At 40.7% G+C, this 20662-nt stretch overlaps 1 protein-coding gene across 2 annotated transcripts; it reads right to left on the minus strand.

Moving 5' to 3' along the window:
- Positions 1 to 992: 992 nt before the first annotated feature.
- On the minus strand, positions 993 to 20301 carry CWC25 (CWC25 spliceosome associated protein homolog). 2 transcript variants are annotated; one of them, XM_072646258.1, is made up of 11 exons: positions 20093 to 20269; positions 16985 to 17157; positions 13073 to 13173; positions 12242 to 12478; positions 11281 to 11350; positions 8541 to 8668; positions 7712 to 7775; positions 7019 to 7209; positions 6518 to 6616; positions 2643 to 2804; positions 993 to 2099 (listed from the first exon to the last, which is right to left on the minus strand). In XM_072646258.1, exons 4-11 carry the CDS (start codon positions 12451 to 12453, stop codon positions 1985 to 1987), a joined length of 1041 nt encoding a protein of 346 aa, XP_072502359.1. In that variant the 5' UTR covers positions 12454 to 12478; positions 13073 to 13173; positions 16985 to 17157; positions 20093 to 20269; the 3' UTR covers positions 993 to 1984. The 2 variants fall into 2 exon arrangements, with proteins under 2 accessions (XP_072502359.1, XP_072502358.1); XM_072646257.1 differs by lacking the exon at positions 13073 to 13173 and having other exon boundaries at positions 20093 to 20301.
- Positions 20302 to 20662: the final 361 nt, after the last annotated feature.

The raw sequence follows: 20662 nt of genomic DNA on the forward strand, positions 1-20662 counted from the left end.
ATGTAATGGAATACTATTGTGCTGTAAGAAATGATGAACTGGAAGACTTCAGAGAGGCCTGGAAAGACTTATATGAACTGATGCTGAATGAAAGGAGCAGAACCAGGAGAACTTTGTACACAGCAACAACCACAGTGTGAGAGGAATTTTTCCGGTAGACTTAGAACTTCATTGCAATGCAAGAACTTAAAAAATTCCCCATGGTCTTTTAAGGCAAAATGCCTTCCACATCCAGGGAAAGAACTATGGAATTCGATCACAGAATGTAGCAGATTATTTTCTTTTGTATTATGTTTTGGTTTGCTATGATTTCTCCCATTCATTTTATTTCTTCTATGCAACATGACTATAATGAAAATGTATTTAATAGGAATGTATGTGTAGAACCTATATAAAATTGTATGCTGTCTCAGGGAGGGAGGGGAAAAAAATCTAAGTTATATGGTAGTAATTGTAGAATACTGAAAATAAATAAAATTAATAAAATTAAAAAAAAATTCTAACCCTAAACCTAGGGCACTAAGACAGATGAAGTAAAAATTCCATGACTGTAGTCAAATACAAATGAAAAATACAATTTAGTTCATTTTCTCTGTTAGGTGATTATTATAGCCAATGTATAAATAAGCTGAACTTAATTCATCATCAGGATAAAAATGAAGGAATATTCCTGCTTTAGATGAAAAACCACCTTGGAAAAACCAGAGACCCTGACATAGTACTAAATGTGGAGCCTGAGAGTCTGCTACTTACCACCACCATGGGTCTCATTTGGACGATGATGGGGGTCAGTCCAGATGATATTTAAAGGTCCATTCCAGATCTAACTCTTAAGATCCTTCACCAACATTTGAAATGCAGTGGTCAAAAAGATGAAGGGAAAAGGAGGTGGGGGAGTACCTCAGTCATTAAAGTTTCACTGTATTTTAGCTGACAGCAACTTGTAAACACCAATAATGTACCAATACTACCATAAAAGGAACACAAGAAAATAAACAGAATTTCTATTTTATTTTTCTTTTAAAAGCCAGGAGGCCTGTTGGCAGTTTGGTTGTGCCTCTGGAACCACAAACTTCACATCCAGAGACACAAAGTGATCCATCCATAAATGGGTTTAAGGCGCTGTGGGAAGTGGTTAAAACCATCCCAGCTACACAGAAGAGAAAGCTGCCCTGTGTGACAGGATTATTTGGTACCCACAGTTTGATATGGTAATAATATATCAAAAATCACTTTTCAAACAGGATAGACAAAAATAACTTTAAAAGAACTATTAAAAATTATACATTTATACATATACACACTATACTGCTATAAATTTTTAAAGACCAAATAGTTTAACAGTTCATTTGGTTCTTTTTAGTATTGTTTTTCTCCACGTCTCTGGGTTTCCTCCATGAATTCCCTTTTTATTTCCCTGGCTTTTCCCAACCTGGCACTGATCTGTCTCAAATTAACTTTCAAGACATTTTGTAACAGAAGTCAGGAACGCTGATTCTGTCCTTTGACTGGCTACTCAGCTAAAGAGGTCCACAAGTGATTTTTAAAGGGAGATTGATTTTTTTTTTTTTAGTTCAGTCTGTACTGAAAGGGAATAGATCTGATGGAAAAGGCAGGTTCAGGGTAAATTACAGGACCACTATCAGGACCATGAATAGCTATATAAAGTGGTAGGAATCTCTAGAAGCACTGAAACAAAGATGGGCACCTCATAAGGAAACTGCGAAACCCCAACTCTGCAATATACACCAGAGGAGGCAACCAAGGAACCGACTGATACTGTACACAAATGGCCTCCCCTACTCCCTGTTTTGTGAGGGGTGTTAGCTGTTCTCAGGAATGACTGGAGTAGAATCACTTTGAGCAGTGGCCATCTGACATCCTTGGAAGTCATCTCAACTCTTATAAAGAGGATTCTTTAAGGAGCCAGTAGCTTCTCCGGAAAACTCAAGATAATCAAGCATAAGAGCTTTGTGAATAAGGCTCATCTCTTCATGAAGTTCTTTTCCAAAGCAGCTGAAGTTCTCTGCAGGGAGTAGATGTTGCGCTTGACCCTATCCTCTAAGGAGGATGTGGATGTACTTTCTAACTTCAACTGGCTGTGGAGGAGTTAAGAGAGACAAGTTAAAAACATCCTTTCTAATTGACCAACTCTCTGGTTGGGTCATGATAAGAAACAGCAAGATTCTGGCTACTATAAATTAAACAGAATTTTAAAAGCCCACACGTAACTTTCAGCACACCATCTGGAACTACATACAAATAGGGGAAGCAGCAGATTTCTTTTCCCTCATAAGTACCCATAAGAGAAAATTTGTCTGCTGTAGAAAGTGAAAAAGATTCTTAACCATGAAATTCCCAGATCTAAAAAGAGGGCCAGAGATTGTCAACGATTTAGAAACCTATCATCATCTGCCCACAACAAAATCAAAAACATCCCAACTGTCTGGTCAAAAGCCTGGACCCCTACCAACAGTGGTCTGGAAGCTGAGTGCCAAGAGCTGAGGCTTTCTTTTGGAGACAAGAGACAGAGACACCCTCCCACCCCCACTGTACTGTCCTACCCTGCCCCCCCCATTCCAATAAATATTAAAATGGTGGAGGTGGGGGGAACAGGGACAGCTGGAGACAAGGCTACTCACTGGATGAATTTCCCATCCCGAGAGTCCAACTTTTCCAGCTTCCGTTCTCGTTCATCTTCCTTTTCATGCCTCTTGAGGGTGTTCAGCCTCTCTTCCTCCCGCCACTTGGCATTCTCCATCATTTCTTGCCGTTTTCGCTCCAGTTCTTCTGCTGAGAGTTTTCTGTGAACATAAACCCCTGCCAGATCTACCTTTTCCCAGCTGGGAACAATCTCATATAAGGAAAAGAAAGCCAGGTTCAGTGTAAGCAGTATGTTCTCTTAGTCACCACCACACACTTAAGTTTTCTTGAGACTCCTTTTTTCTTCCTCACCAACTCCCTGATCTTTGATGAGGACCTAGAAACACAGCACCCTTGACTATCCTGAATCAAATGAAAAACTTACTTATTTTTAGAGTCATTCGAGGAAAGTCAATGATCAGTAGGTCTTTGGGATGATTTAAGGGATAAGGAGCATGAGAACAAAAAAGAAGGCTCACAGTCATAATGAAGTGGCTAGCATGGTGGTGTGTGCGTGTGTGTGTGTGTGTGTGTGTGTGTCTGTGTGTGTGTGTGTGTGTGTGTGTGTGTGTGTGTGTGTGTGTAAAACACTCAAATATTTGTTGAATGAACATCTCAAATTTGATCGTTTTTAGCCATAAAGTCTGGAAATGGCTGGGCATCCAGAGACAAAACACTATTTAGCACTAAACTAGAAACCACTGTGGCTTGAGAATTTCAACTTGAACTCCTTATGAAAGTGACAGTCATCCCTGTCATTCCACATTTCAAATCACACACTATTCTTTCCAGTGTTCTCAGGAAGCAAAGAGGAAAATCCATTTCAGAGAGATCGAACTCTGTTTAATAGAGTCCAGAGTTTCAATAGTCTAGCTCTACAAGGAAAAGGTTTTATACTTTGGCCAGTGGAAAGAACGCCAGACTTGGAACCAGTGGTCTTGGATTCCAGTTTCAGGTCTACCACTTAGCTACTGTGTCACCTTAGGCAAATCACTTTCATCTATGCTTTACCTAGGGCCCAGGGCTGCTATAGGAAAATTTAAGTTTTGAACTGAAGCAATCTTCAGTTGTATGGGAGGGAATGCACTCTCAGAATCATTAGCTGAAAAGACTGTAGCTGTCCGCCCAACTTTCTAATGATGCCAGGTAAATACAGCGTCATTATACGAACATCCCACAAAATAGTTAAATGAAGTCCAACAGACAAGTCCTCCTGAGTCTTTCACTTGAAGCTTTACAAAAGGCAGTGGTGTAAACTCCAATTACATTTAGGAAGGCTTCCAAGAATATTTCTAACTCTCCACAGCTCTCAAGACTGTCTGAGTGATGCACACCCAAGAGGAAATGTTTTGAAAGGTTGAATCCAAATATTTGTCCCTCTAAACTTCCCTTTTTCTATTGAGAATACATCATTCTTTTAGACATCCAAGTTCAATACTTCATAGTCATCCTTGATTCTTCATTCTAAATCACCTCCCAGATCCAATCAGTTACCAAGGCTTATCAATCTACTCAACATCATTTCTTGTTCCTGCATGTCTTCAGCAACCACCTTTATCCAGGCCCCTATCACTCTATCACAGATTACTGAAACAGCCTCCTGACTGGACTTTCTGTTTCCATTTTCTCCCCACTCTCCCCACCCACCTTCAATTTAGACTCTACCCAACTATCAAAATAATATTCCTAAGCACCACTCTAGGCGTGTCATCTCCCTGCTCAAGAAATTTCAATGGCTCCCCATTGCCCCTGGCATGAAATACAAAGGTACTATTTTAGAACTGAAAGCCTCGTAATCTATATCCAGCCTACCTTTGCAGTATCATTTCACATCAGTACTCCCTCATGCACTTCATACCTCATTGCTCAACTAAAACTACCCTTTCCAAAGTTACCAATGATTTTCTAATTGATGAACCTGATTGCTTCTTCTCAGTCCTCCCTCTTGACCTTTCTATAGCATGTGATCCTGTTGACCACCAAGATCAGGGGTGGGGAACCTGTGGCCTCAAGGCCACTTGTGGCCCTCTAGGTCCTCAAGTGCAGCCCTCTGACTGAATCCAAACTTCACAGAACAAATTCCCTTAATAAAAAGATTTGTTCTATAAAACTTGGACTCAGTCAAAAGGTCACACCTCAGGACCTAGAAGGAACCCTGACCTAGATGATACACTGGATCTTATTTTTTCATGATCCCCAACCCATTCTTACTGTCTGCTCCTCAGTTTCCTATGATGGCTCTTCATCCATACTCTCCTCTTCCCCAATCCCCACGCCCAACTATAAGTCTATCCCTAGGTTATCTATGGACCCTCTTCTTTACACTCTCTTACACAGTGACTTCATCAGCTCCATGGGTTCAAATGTCATTGCTGTGTAGATGACTCTCAGATCTGTGTCACTGAGTTTCTCTTCTGAGCTCCAATACTGCATCACCAAATATCTACTGGATATCTTGAACTGAATGTTCCACAATCATCTCAAACTCAACTTTTTCAGTACAGTACTTGTTGCTTTTCTCTCAAACTTACCACTCTTTCTAACTTTCCTGGTTCTGTGGAACACCACCTTCTGATCACACTCAGCTGTCAAGCCTCTACAGCATCTCTCACCCAAGTGTGGATCCTCATTCCCTCTTGACTAGACCTCTTTAAAAGCTCAATTGGTCTCCTGCCTCCAGCCTCTCTAATTCTTCTTCCACAAAGCTGCCAAAGTGATATTCTAAAGTATATATCTGACCAGCCACTCCACTGCTCAAACTGTTGGAGTTTCCTATTACCTCCAGTATCAAATTAAAACTCCTCTGTTTGGCATTGAAAGGATCTCCATTTGGCTCAAAGCTACTTCTCTCACACCACCTACATTCTCCCCCTTTACACTCTATGGTTCAGGCAAATTAAACATCTCCTAGGAAAATGTCCCATATCCCATTCTTATATATTTGTAGATCCTGTTCCCCATTCCCGTGCTGTACTTCATTTCAACCCTCAGGTGAAACACCACTCCTTACATGAGGCCTTCCTTACCTGAACTCCATTAATATTCCAATTACATACAGGCACACACACCCCGTCCCAAAAAAGTTATCTTATGTCAATGTTGAATATGTTGAGGTAAAATGGGGATGACAAAAACAGAATGCAAGTTTATTGAAGACAAGAACTATTAAATTTTTTCTTTGTATCCTAAGTACCTGACACATAATAGAAGCTTAATAAATGTTTGATCAACTGACTGAAGCCAAAATTGCCTATTTACTGTTGATCATGGATAAAAATCCAGCTTTTTTCTCTGTGCTTTGTCCAGGCTGTTCCCCATGCCCAGAATGCACTTGTTCCTCTTATCTCTGCTTCAGAAAATCCTTAGGTTCCTTCAAGACTCAACCCAGGTGCTATGTCCTACAGGAAGCCTTCCCTGATCCTTCTACTCATTAGTTTTCCCTCCCTTCCCAAATAATCTTGGATTTAAGCTTCTATCCTATATCCTATGACCTCACTTCCCCTTTAAGGGCACAGACTTTTTCTTCTGGTCTAGGGACCCACCAGGATCTTCAGCCATCCCTCCTTATGACAACATATCAAGTGTTTTCCACACTCCTATGCTATCTGTTTTATGACTAATTTTCTGGCATCAAATTTTAATTGACTTTTGGCTAGTATTCTCAAGACAGAGAATTTCTAAGGAAAAAAGTTTGGCCATGGACATCTCTATGAGGTATAAGTAATTGGAGACAGCAGAAAGAAAAAAAAATCATAAAATGACTTGCTAGGGGTAAAACCTATTATATAGCTAGCATCTTTCTAACTTGGTCTATGCTATTCCTGTGCTCACATCTCAAGATTCTAGAGCTACCCTAAGTAGGCACCCAACTTACCTGGTATAACCTGGAGCATGTCGCCTTTGATACCCTTCCTTTTTGGGGGAAGGGCTCTTAGTTCGGCCTCTTTCTTTCCTGTTTACTTTGGAATTGTGCCTGTAATCAAGGAAAGAGTCTTTTCAGCAATGGGGCCTAACTATAATGCATAACAGTAAAACAACTGGGGTGGGGAGGGGGGAGTCACTCAGGGAATGAAGAGACAGGAAAAAGGAAGGACAATGTCTTAAAGAGAAAGCCACAGGGAATACACAGGAGATGACAAAGACAGCATTTGAGCCAGTCTTCAAAGTACATGGGAATACAATATGTTCCTATAAATTTATGGTTCCTCTGATTTTTATATGCAAGGGCAAGAAGAAAAGCTAAATGTAACAAAAACAGTATCCAAGAGACAAGCATCTATGGAAACATAGGGAAAACATTAAGACATATGGATATTGCTAAATGAAATCAAAAGTGCACCCCTATACTTATTTCCCTGTTGGTTGAAACACTCACTGTCTACTGTGTTTAGGGGACCATGACCTCCTGTCCCGTGTGTCAGTATCCCATGTGCCCTTCTTGCTGGTGTACTTTGGGGGTGAACGGGAGGCACTCCGTGACCTAGAATGATTCTTGACCCTATATGCTCCCCCAGTTTCAGTTGCCAGAGGTCCTGATAGTCTGCGATCATGATCAGTGTCCTTAATCTGTAGAGAGGATAAAGCAGAAGAACTATTCAGACAACTGCACTTTAAACAAAAGTTCAATGATGCTGAGAAAGGAACAAGTACCAGGGAAACATCAAGAGTATATTATCTTATCTTTACAGAACTATTTTCAAACCAGGTACACCCATGTAAATATAGGAACAACATTACCTTAAAAAGCAACCCCCAAACCTTATCCACCTAATCTAACTACTTCCCTTCTCAACTCTCTCCTACCCCAGGCCTAGGGCAATGGATGCAGAGGGGGAATGAGAAACAAGTAAGTTCAAATCACAATCTTGACAATTTAGCCTGTAATTCATGGGGCTGTCCCATCTGCCAAGGGACAGAAGCACATGATGAAAGATACAGTCAGTCCTCAGGGGTACTTGCCCTGAATGATTAAGGCATCTTATTATCTTTTATAACTAAAAAATGCTCAGTGTCACATGAACAAAAAAAAGCATGCTGGCACCACTATGGGAAGAGACCAGGTACCTACCTGTAAGCCATAACCTGGGATTTTGGGCAAAACAGGAGGAGGACTTGCCATTTTCTTTTGAGATCTAAAAACAAATTTAAAGACAAAAAAAGGATACAATCAACTGTGTGAGGGAAGAGATATAGAAAGCAGTTTAATCTCATGTGCTCAAACATACTTCCTGCCCCCTCCATGGCCTTCCCACCTCCCTGTTATTACTTGGGAGTGTGTTTCCCTATTTGGGTTTTCTTGGCTGGGAAGATGCATCAGTGCAATCTTGTTTTTCCTGTGAAAAATCGTGGGCCTGGCTCGACAGCCCCAACCCCCACTGGAAGCTCTTTCCCCCAACCCTGTGCTGCTATTCTGGAGGCTGACAGTGAGTCAGAGTCAGAAGTGCCTGCTGCTATTCTCGTGGGGGAGAGAGACAGAGTGGGCAAGAATGGGTGGATAAACGGAGAGAAAAGAATAGAAATAAGGTCAGATAAGTAAAACAGCTTTGAAAGCTACAGGTGGATTTTATCATATACTTAAAGAGGAAAACAGCACATATACAGTTTCACATACAATCCTCTTTTTCTGTACTAAGTATATGCAAATGTCCATGCTATTTGGTATCTAAGTTCAGAATAAAAATATATTTTTCAAAATGGGTAAATTAGCCAGTTAAAAAAACAACCACCTGACAAACCCATTTCTGTCCTGTAAGAATCAGAAGCCAAAAGATCTTGATACAGACAATGAGATGTCTTTTCTGACCAAACATCACTAAGAACAGACTGACCTCCCCAAGTCCAGGATGCCATCTAGCAACATATGAGCTAACAGGGCACCAAATGTCTCTTCCACGCACCTGCCATGGTTACGCTCTTCCTCACTGGCAGAATGGTCACTACTGGAGCTGCGATGCTTGTGCTTCTTATGCTTTTTTTTCTTTTCCTTCTTCTTCTTCTTCTCCTTCTTTTCCAGACTCATTTGCAACTAGGAAATTCACAAAGCACAAAGTTGACTTCGTTCCAGCTTTTACTCCTGACTCCCTCCCTCATTTCCTGGTACATGCCAAGCTCAGGCAATCTGCCTTCTAGGGGAGCTGGCAACAAACACTCAACAGAACAACTACAACACTTATAAAGCACCTGCTGTGTGCTGGGTACATGCTAGGCTCTTAGGATAGAAAGATGAACACTTGCTTGCCCTCAAGAAACTTCCATTCCACTAATAGCATGGCAAAGTTCCATACCTTCTAGAAGTTTCCATTTTAAGTCAAGAATATGTGACCTCCGTTAAAGAGTTATTATTACCATTCAACAGAGAGTGTTCTCACCAGCAAAGAAGACAGCAAACTACCAAGTACTCTTTGAATGATACCATGGTGAAAAGATTCATTGTTTTGTGGCCAATCTGGTGATGAAAGTCAACTAAATGGGACCTCAGTAAAAAAGACAAAGTTTATTCTTAAAGACTTTTCAGTCTAGTATGGTCTGCTAGAGGCTGTACACATTCCATTCTAGTCTCTGGTGTGCCTCCACACCACAATGAGGCATCAGAGCAGGTGGAATAGGTCACATTTATAAAGTGCTTTTTTACAAAGTACATTTTTCCTTTTAAGTCAACAACAGAAATGGAAGTGATTGTTGAACACTGAAAACAAACAAATTAATTTAATTAAAGAAAAAAGTCAACAGTTGCAAACTCCATTTCATAAGATGAAAAAACTTGGAGCAGCTAGGGGGTGCAGTAGATAGAGCACCAGCCCTGGAATCAGGAAGATCAAAATTCAAATCTGGCTGTTCGACTCTGGGCAAGTCACTTAACCCCAACTGCTTACGAACAAAAACATATCATGAGGAAATTGAGGCTGCAGAAGACTGGAACTTACCCAGAGTCATGGTGACAGAATTAGATTTTCTGAGTCCCAGTTCAATGTTATACTAATGCTGCCTCACAAATATAAGATGGGGGAGACGAAGATAGACATCATTGTTCTGAAAAAGCTGGGTTGGGGGCAGGGAGGTAAGGGGTGGTTTAGTGGACTGCAGGCTCAATGAGTCAGCAGTGTAATGTGGCAGCCAAAAAAGGCAATTTGTTCTTGGGATACATTAAGATGGGCCTAGCTACAAGAAATAAAGGCTGTCATGTACAGGAGGGAACTGACTTGTTATATATGGTTGGTCCCCGAGGGCAGGATAAGGAACAATGGGTGGAAGTAGCAATTTAGGCTAGCCGTCAGGAAAAAATCCCTACTAATAACAAGAGCCCAATAGTAGAACAGGCAACCTAAGAGGTGGCAAGATCCTCCCTTCAAGGAGGCCTTTCAGCAGAGGCTGGACAACTGTTTGTCAGGTATGAGATAGTAGGGATCCCTTCAGTGGGCAGAGTTAGATTAGCTACAACAATGCCTTCCAACTTTCCAATTCTGTCTGATTGAACCCGAGGCTAGGGTGAAGTGGGTGAGGGTTGAGGGTTCCGTCAAAAAACCTCAATAATAGGCTTTAATTTGCTGAAAAACCAGCATGATCGGTTGTTAAACACAGTAAAATCTAGGCTTCCTCTTACCAAGGAATTTATGCCACACAATGCCTTTTTGCCCCCAAACCGAAAGGTACACAAAAGAATCCTGCTTCACTAAAAATGTACTCACAGAAAAAAAATAAAATAAAATGCAATGAACTTATTAAAGTCAAAGCATACACCCTATTTCCTTTTAACAAATGGCAAGCAACTAAAATAAAACACTGCACACAGGATCAGTATGTATCATTCATTCAGTTTTGTTTAACCATTTCAAGGACAGTACTCTGGTGGGCTGGTTGTGACTTTGTTGGAGTCTGTATGCTTTGGTGAAACAAAGTTATCTAGTTAAAAATACAGTCACTGAATGTTATATATTCTCTATAACACAGACAAATTTAAGAACATTGGACTAGGAGATCTCTGAAGTCTCTTCTAGACCTAGATCATAAATCTTACTTCTGACAGAGTAAGAACAGAATATACTCTTTAATGAAATACTCTATGACCCAGCCAAACTGGTCTTCTCATTGTTCCTCACATGACACTCCTTATCTCTCATCTCCGTGCCCAGATGCATTCTCTCCTCACTTCAGCCTCAGAGGACCCTTTTTTCTTCCTTCAAGATGACGTTCAAGCACCATCTTCTCCTTTCCTGTTATTGCCAACCCTCTAAAACTATCTTGCATTTTTTTTCTGAGGTATTTGGGGTTAAGTGACTTGCCCATAGTCACACAGCTAGTAAGCGTCTGAGGCCAGATTTGAATTCAGGTCCTCCTAACTCTAAGGCTGGTGCTCATCCACTGCACCACCTAGCTGCCCCCCAAACTACCTTGTAATTTAACCACTTTGTATTTATTGGTATTCTCTTTATATTTATTCTATCTATATTTACATATGTCCTTGTTATACCCTTGCCCCTCCCATTAGGATATAAGCTAATATCCAGTAGAGATTATTTCATTTATGTATTTGTATCCTGAGAGCCTTGCACAACGACTGGCACACAGTAGGCCCTTAATAAATGTTTGTTGATTGACTGGAATTCTAGTTTTAGGGCTCTTAAATCATATAATACTTACCAATTCTTTGATTTTCTTCATTTTCACTGGATTATTCAAGACTTCTCTCTTTTTCTCTTCCTCCTTCTTTCTGAAAGCAAATTGTAAAAATAAAAATCACTGACATTTCTTTTTTCAAAGAACATTAAATGACTCTAAATGGATGCCATTTAATCCATTCAAGTCCCACAGAGAAGTCTGATAAAACCAGAGACCTTCCCAAATGTGCAGATGTCATTACCTTTAGAAGGCTCTGGTTCTCCTCTTTCTTGTTGGCAATCAGCTCATTTTCCTACTTCTTATAGGAGGAACTCAATGCTTAAAATCCTCATAGAAATTGGTCAGATAAGAGACCCTTAATGTGGAATTGAAATGTTCTGCTCTTCCTTCCCTTTGGCTAAAATAAGTGTAGAAACCTTTAAGCGGTTTAAGGTAGATTCCCCCTTATAGAAGTCAATCACTAGCAGAGATGACTAAGAACCACATTTTCCACATTGTCTAGGAGCAGAGTGAGATATGAGGAGCACAATAGCCCTAGGGTCTATTTTATTCCTCCCCTGTCTACATGCCAAAGGATCCTGGCATTCAAGGGACACACAATGAGTCAGCAGTTCTATCAGTTCCCATGGACAGCCTGTAAAAGATAGCAACATTTTCTTTTCTTCATCTTAGCTTCAATAGTTATCTAGCAGATGAACTTCTCTACTCAGTCATTTCTCTTACCCCAAGCCCCAGATCGTTCTGAGGTTGCCAGTCTTTCTTTAGCCTGTGCTTGAAGCCACGTTTACAACAAAGAGGCTAAAATTAGGAAGTCATATCTGCCAGTATCTGGATGCACAATTTTAGATATGAACAAATTCATTCAAAAGGAAAAAGCTGAGGATAAACCAATACAAAGAAAGAGAGTCTACTGAATTCAGTTCAGCAAAACTTCTTAAAAATCTCAGTGAATTAAGACTCTCTCCCAAACCTATGTTAATACCGAATGATGAAAAGTGGGTCCTCCCGGATTTTGCTGGCCATGTCAAGTAGAGAATTGGCACCCGAAGGGGCAAAGATGGAGCCTGGGAGAAGTCCGGTCTCAGATGAACAACCTGCTTCTTTTTCTTCCACCTTCTCAAAAACATATTTGTCAATGGGACGTCCCATCAGGTACTCATCACGATTCACCATTCCGCCAGGGCCCTGGTACATCCAGTCTAGTTTTTCTTCTTTTTTTCTGATTCCAAGAGGAAAAAAACAACCCACAATTATCAAAAAAGTTTGCAGAAATTCATCCCCTCAATAGGTCACTTTCCGTAGTCAGAGAAAGCTTAGATACCTACAAATTTATAAATATACATAATAGCTTATGCAAATTCTACAAATGCTTTATGCTTATGAAGCACTTTACATTCATTCTATCATTTGTTATCAGAGTAACCCTATGGAAGAGAGATAAACACCACACTATGTCTAAACATTTGGGATTTCACTGGTGTGCAGTTGCTGCCTTTGTACTCAATATAATGACAGTTTCTCTACTGTAGCCTAGGAGACAGTAAGTTGAAGCTAGTGATGTGGTAAAATAAGTAGAACATTGGGTGTGGAGTCAAGAAGACCTATTTCCAAATCCTGTCTCAAACATTTCACTGGTTGAACGACCCTAAGTAAGTTCCTTAACCTCTCTGGGCTTCAGTTTCCTCATCTGTAAAATGAGACAATTGAACTCACTGGCCTCTATGGTCCTTCCCAGTTCTTAGTCTGTGATCCTATGAGATCCTATGATCCTATGACATATGAATTGATGTGGTAAAAAGAAAAAAAAAATCACTTTTTGGTGATGGCTTTCTTCAATTGGCTAGGACAATCTTTGGAAGACAGATCGGCTTGTCACAAGGCCACTATTCAAAGATCTTTCCAATTCTGTAGCACCTGCCAAAATGATGGATGGAGCCTTTGAGAATCCTTCACAATACAAGAGTAGTATTTTAATGGAAGGTAACACAGGTTATGCAAGTTTCATTATCTGTTTTATATACAGGGAAATGGACACGAGAGAAGTCTGATCATAGTTGGGTGGCTAAGCTGGAGTTCACATACATACACACACACACACACACACACACACCCTCCACTATACTAAAGGATGTAGTACAGACTTTAGGTACTTCAGGAATTCAAAGGAGAGGGAGGGAGGGAGGGGGGGGAGAGAGGGAGAGAGAGGGAGAGAGAGAGAGAGAGAGAGAGAGTTCAGTGAGGGAAAAGAGTAATCAGGGAAGGGTACACAGAGGATGTGACACTTAAGCTATGTAGAATCTTTTGAAGGAATTTTGAATGAAGATGGAGATTGAAGGAGAGAGATAAACAAAAAAAAAAAAACAAAACAAGATTCCAGATGATTGTCAGAATGGTAATGCCACTGACAAAGAAGCTAAACCAGAAGCAAGTCCTAAAGGTAGATTCAAAATTTGATTTTAAACATGTTGGGTTTGAAGTGACACCAGAAGAACCAAGTTCTTGTAAATGTCCAAAAGGTCATAAGGGAACATCCATCCTTAAAAGGGAAGGGTCAGAAAGAAGAAGAGATACCAGGAAAGGAAACAGAGGAGTGACTGAAGATAGTCACAGGAGGAGACAGCTGGAGTAGTACTTTTTATCGCGTGCTATGGGGAAATCAAATTCAACAGACAAGTCAATGGAAATAAGGACAGAGCATTGCCTCAGCTATTTTGTGTAGCTTATTCTGGTCTTAAAATGATTTCTATTCCCTTCCTTTAGGAAAACATGGTATCCTAGAGGGAAAACTTTTCTACCACCAAAAATAAAATTATAATCAAAACAAAGATGGGGATAGACAGATATTGATGTTAACCACTCTGTTTATGTTGAGAGATGAACTGCAGTAATGGGGGAACATGATGACTGAGCATTTTTAAATGAGTTTTCACTCTATTAAATGCCCATATAAGCATGATTCTATATTGAACATCACACTAGCAAAGCTGATGGACAAGGACTCTGCCTTCCTGAGCAACATGATTCAAAGAAGACACAACACAAATAGGATATATACTTCAAGGCTCTATGTTCAAAGATCATTAAGTAAATAACAGACCACCACCTTCCCCCCACTCCCATCCCCACTGCTAGGGATAGAATAGGTTGGGAGAAAGCTAGGGTTTTTAAGTGGTCTTACAAGACACTCAACTCCAGAAAACTCATTTACATGAAAAACTCCACTATTTCAGAATTGGTGATGATAAAGATAGAAGTGGTTTGTTAAGTAGTTTAAAAAATGCTTTTTTCTTCTGCAAGTTTTTAGTACATGTTTTATGATGAAGAGGAATATAAGTAAAAATTAGTGGCTTTTTAAAAGGGTTCAAAAAATTAAAAACTATTTCAATGTGACTTTGACTTCTAGATCCAGGATTACTGTATGTTAACAGTCTAATAATGTTCACAATACACTGTAATGTAAATGTCTGTTGAGAACTTTTATTTGTAGAGTTTAAATTATCAGCAACCCATTTATATTTCAGTTTTTACCTTTTCTCCCTTACCCATCATTTTGATTTAGTTTGTTTTCCCCGTATTTCAGAAACGTCAACTTCAGGAAGCAGTGGAAGCAGCACTGGTCCTGAGTCAGAAGACCTGAATTCAAATCACACCTCTGGTATTTACTACCTCTCCGTCAACTGACAAGTCATTTAAACCTCCATGAGACTCAGTTTTCTCATGTGTAAAATGAAGGGGGTAAACTAGATGGCCTCTGTGGTCTCTTCCAAGTATAGCTATGACCTCAAAATATATCTTTCATATAACCATGTCACTCTCCTGCTTCAGGAGTTCCCTGTTACGTCTAGGATTAAAATGTAAACCTCAGCAAGGCATTTAAAGTTTTTCACAGTCTCACCCCAACCTCTTTTTCCAGTCTGACTTCAGGTCATCCTTCCTTAGATACACTATGGGGTTCCACCAAACTGGCTAACTTGCTGTACCTGATACACAATACTTATCTCCTGTGCCTATGGTTTTGCACAGACTATTTCCCATACTTGTAATGTTCTTTCCTTATCTCCACCTTTCAACATTTATCTTCCTTCATGGTTCAACCTAAGTGCCTGCTTCAAAAAGAGACCTTTGCTGATGGCACCTGTACCCCAATCCTGAAATTACTTATCTAGGTACATGTTTTCCCTAACTAGATTTCCCAGCTCCTTAAGGGCTGGGACCATTTCACTCTTGTTTTTCTATCTCCAGTGCCTAGCACATAGTAAGCACTTGATAAATGTTTACTGTATTAAATAAAAAAATGCCATTTATTAATAATAAATGGAGAGACTTCGGAATAGCAAATGAGGGAAAGTAGGACATATGCAGTTTGCAGACTTGCCCCAGGTAAAGCCTAGAACCAATAGCATGGATTCCTCCATGTTCTATGACCTTGTGATCTGAAGAGAAATGAATTTTCAGCAAAACAAAAAAACCCCTAGTTACTATAATAACTGATTACAGTTGGAGGCTACTCCACACACACACAGAGCAAACTGTTCATTATTTACTCTAATGGAAGAGAATAACGGTACAGATGACTCTACACAACAAATCTAGAAAATCACTTATGGTTTTACTTTTAGAATACATCATGTGATTTTGTGTTTTCATACTTCATTTTATCCTTCCAAGGTATAGAATAGATACTATGTTACTCTTATTTTACACAACAGAAAACCATATCCAAGGTTACAAAACTCTTCAGTATTTTTAATGCATGCTGATGGAATAATAGTGGGAGAAAAACTACTAGAATCCAGGTTTCTGAATTCCAACCCATTCCCCATTTCAGGACATCACAATGGCTCCTTAATATGAACCTACATTCCATTGGTGAAGCTATAAACTGGTTCAACCATTCCAGAAAGCAATTTGGAAATGTGCTCCAAAAGTTACTAAACTATATGCATCCTTTAATTGAGGAATAAATACCATACCAAATCCATACTCCAAAGAGATTAAAGAAAAGGGAAAAGACTCACATATACAAAAATATTTATCGCAGTTTTTTGATGCTAGCTAAGACCTGGAAACTAAGGAGGTGCTTATGAATCGGGAAGTGGCTGAACATGTTGTGATACATGAATGTAATCGAATAGTATTGTACTCTTAAGAAATAATAAGAGGGACAGTTTCAGAGAAGCCTTGAAAGACTTTCCTGAAGAACCAGAACAAATTGTACAATAACAACAACATTGTAAAGACAAATCACTTTAAAAGACCTAAGCACTCTGATCTGTATAGTGACTAACCACAATTACAGAAGACTAATGATAAAGAACACTATCTAACTTCTGGCAGAGGAGTGATGGACTCAAGGTGCAGAATGAGATTTCTATTTTTTGGACATAACAAATTCAGGAATTTGTTTTTCTTGACTGTGCATATTTGTTATTATGGTTGTTTTTTAATTGAAGAGGGGAAAGAATTTTTGTTTGTTTAAAAAACACACCTATATTACCAAAGTGCATGCTATCCAAAGGTAGAAACATTTATGTAAATTCAACATTAACTACTTATTTTATGTGCAAGGCACTCCTCCATTAAGTGCTAGATGCAACATGCAAGAAAGAAATCAATCTGGGGTGAAAATAATATATAAGTTGGGTAACCCACTCTCAGGAGTTGGATCCACACCAGAAGACCCTCGTTCCAAAGCTCTCCCCAAATGCTAAGTTCCAACACTCACTTGACAGCTCCCACGTCTTCAGCATAGCGCTGCATCTCCTCCCGGGCCCTCTCCTCCCGAAGCTCCCGCTGCAGTTCCTCAATCTTTTTCTGTTCTGCCTCATGTTTCTGCTCAGCCTTCCACACTTTCTCCACATTTCGGAGGGTCTGTGGGTGCCAGCTCTTCTTCAGATTCTGTGGAGTTAAAATGAGAGAACAGAGAGAACATCAGACCTTTATCACTTCCATGTAGGAGATTTCCACATTTATATCTAGCTTCAGTGTCTCCTTTGAGCTTTAATCCCTAATCTCCAAGTAGACATTTCAAACAGATGTCTCACAAGCATCTCAAATTCAAAGTATCTAAAATAGAATTCATTATTTTCCCCCCAAACTCTCCCCCTTTTCTGAACTTTCATATTTCTGTTAAGAATTCCACCATTCTCAGAGTCACTCAGGTTTGTATCTTAGCATTATCCCTAAAAATTCACTTTCTCTAGTACCACAAATCCAATCACTTGCCAAATCTTATTACAACATTTCCATTCTTTACTTCTGTTCTTTACCTCTGACCTAGACTATTTTGATGGTCTTCTAATTGTTCTCAAATCGGCTTCAAGTCTTTTCCCACTTTAATCCATCTTCCACATAGCTGTCCAAGTGATTTTTGCTTAGAGTAGGTCTAATCAAATTTTCCCCCAACCCTTTCTCAATAACTTCCACTAGCTCCCCATTACCATTGGTAATGAAATATAAAGTCTTCTGTTTGCCATTTAAGGGTCTTCACAACCTGTCCCCTTCCTGCCCTTCCAGTCTTCTCACACCTTACTTGTTCCATGAAGTCTACAATCCAGTAGTATTGGCCTACTCACTATTCCTCACATGTGACAGACAATCCATCTCCTGTCTCCTAAACCTGGAATGTTCTCCCTCCTCACTTCCACTTCCCAACATCCCCGGCTTTCTTCAGGATTCAGCAAAAACTCCACTTTCTGCAGGAAGCCCTTCTTGGTGTTGAGCCTACCCTCTTCTACTCTATAGGTGATTTTTTTATTTGTATGATGTCTCCCTCCTTAAAATGGCAGCTCCTTGAGGGTGAGGATTGTTTTTGTGTTTTTGCCTTTCTTTATATGATCTGACCTAAGCTAGTGTTTGCCTGGCACATTAATAAATGCTCTTAATAAATGCTCGGTGGCATAGTCTCTCACTCCTCCACATCTTCATACAACAGGAGATAGGAAAAACACAAGAAGAAACCTTTCTCATGATCGTCTCAGGTCAGAAAGATAAAGGTTGCCTCTCCAACTCATCTGGACAGTCTTGGATATGGAGCAAGGATAGACAGAGTCCTTTTAAGGCTGCCATCAAAAACTTCAGTGGTTTAAGACAGAGAGCTACAAATTCTACTCAATTCAATTCAACAAACACTTATTAAATACAATCTATATGCAACAGGTGCCAGAGAGCTACAAAGATAAAGAAGATGATCTTTTCCCTTGGGGAGCATATTTAAAAGCATTTACAAGAAAAAAAGGCAAAGCAAAACAAGACAAGACAGTGAGTGTATAAACGTGTGAAGTATCATGAGGACCAAGAAAAGCCCTTTGTAAGAATACCAAAACGAGCAAGCAGCCTTTGTAATGCGAATAGCTTGCAAAGGGAAATTAATTTGGGTATGTACAGTGATAAGTTTGGTTTGCAAGGCTTCCTTCCTGACTCTTTAATAATAATATTCACACACATTTTACATACTGCTTAGTGTTTCTGAAACACAGTGTCTCAAGTCTCTGTCAAGAGGAGCTCAGATCAGTATATGTAGAACTAGATCCAGGAGACCAAGCCCTAGTTTCAGGTGACTGATCCTAGGTAAGAACTGAGCAGTCTATATCTTCCTCCTATGGCTCTCTTTTTATTTAGAGAGGGCCTAACACAAGGTCTAGTTACTTGAGAAATGCTGATGACTACTATCCAGTAAGTCACAGCCACCCCTAAATACTCATAACTCCTTCCATTCTTTTGTCTCTTTCCACAGATAACAGTCCCCTCTTAATACCCTGCTTTTCAAAACCAACACAAATGCCATAATAAAGCCTTCCCTGTTCCCTAACCCTAGCAACTTTCTCATTCTTGGACCTCACAGAGCACTTGGCTTTACAGCTCTCTAAAAAACTTACATATTCTCCCCCTCCCTACTCAGCTGTAAGATTCAGGCAGGCAAGAATCATATCTTGTCTAAACTTTGTTTCTCCTTCAGAGTAGTTTAAGAAATGTTTGCTGAACTGAAAGATCAATTCCAACTAGAAGGATCAAGCACACTTTCATAAAGAAAGCAGAATTTATGGTGTGTCTTCAGTGATGACTAGGATTTAAACTCTTCTCCATAGGGGTTGGAGAAAGGGTGCTCCATATATGTAGCGATGTTAATTAATAAATGTCATTTGGGGAGATCATGAGAAAGAGTGCCAGGGTCAAGAAAAAAAAAAGAGATGTAAGATGACAAGTGAGAAGTCAGGTTTGGGTTAGAATGTAGAGTGCACAGTAGGAAATAACGTAAAAATAGGGGATAAAAACTTCTGAAATGAGATTTGTGCCTGGCAGTGAGGTGAAGGAAGCATCAAAAAGGAGAAAAGAGGGGAAGAGTTGTCTGGAGTAAATGGGAGGATGGGGAAGGGGTAACAATGACCACAGCCATCCTGCTCGGGCCTTATTTCCTCTTAATACTCCCACGAAGAAAGACAGGTGCTGTCTCTGGATCTCGTGTCTTCCCTCCCTTGAACTTTCTTTCTTCTCAGTCCCAAATCCCTGCTATGTATCCGTCCCCAACGGAGGCTGTCTACAGCTGGTTTGTACGCGGCTGTCCGAGGGCCGGGGCTGAGTTTTACCTTTCTCTGGGCCCCCAGCGCTTGGTAAACGGCCTGGCACACAGTAGGCGCTTAATAAGGGCAGTCCTCTCTGCCCTCCTTCCCTTTCTCTCTCTTCGCTCCTGGAAGAGGGGGTTTGGGGTTTGGGCCTCAGTCCCTGGGGCCAAGGTCACTGCCCTTCCCTCTCCCCTCCCCCCCGCATTCCTCCGTTGCCGTGGTTACTAAGCCCCCTTCCCCCTCCCAGCCCGCCTCGCGCTCACTTCACTCACCAGATCTCCACCTCCCATGATGGCCTGCTCTTCTTCTTTCGGGGAAGGTTCGCCACCGCTCCCAGAGCCGGGAAAGAGGAGACTGTAGATAGAGCGACAGCCCCAAACACCTTCCCCGCACCGCCGCCGCGGCCGCTGTCTCTATCACCGCGTCCAGAGCGCCACTTCCGGGAGTGCGTCATCAGGCTGCGATGGCGGAGCGAACTAGCGAGGGGCGGGGGGAGTGAGGGGAATGAGTCACGGCGCACTTGTTTTACGTCATACTGGCCACCAACCCGCCCCCTCCCCTTTTCTTTTGTCACCGTTCTTACCCTAGCTGTCGCCCCCATTGCATTCTGGTCTTTGTGGCCCTGGGTATCAGGGCCAACCCACACCCTTCATTCCGTTATCATAGCATGTCATTACCCAGTTATGATCAGAAAGTATGATGTCCCAAAATTGTGTCCCTACCCCAGGGGACCCCCCCTTCCTCCCTTATGACAGCTCCGTGAAGTCACGCATCATACTGGTGCCTTCCTGGTGAGGCTATCGCCAATTCTATCTCCATCTTGTTCGGCCATAAGCGATTTG

Source organism: Notamacropus eugenii, chromosome 2 (assembly GCF_028372415.1).
Source record: "Notamacropus eugenii isolate mMacEug1 chromosome 2, mMacEug1.pri_v2, whole genome shotgun sequence".
In the NCBI taxonomy this organism is placed as follows: Eukaryota; Metazoa; Chordata; class Mammalia; order Diprotodontia; family Macropodidae; genus Notamacropus; species Notamacropus eugenii.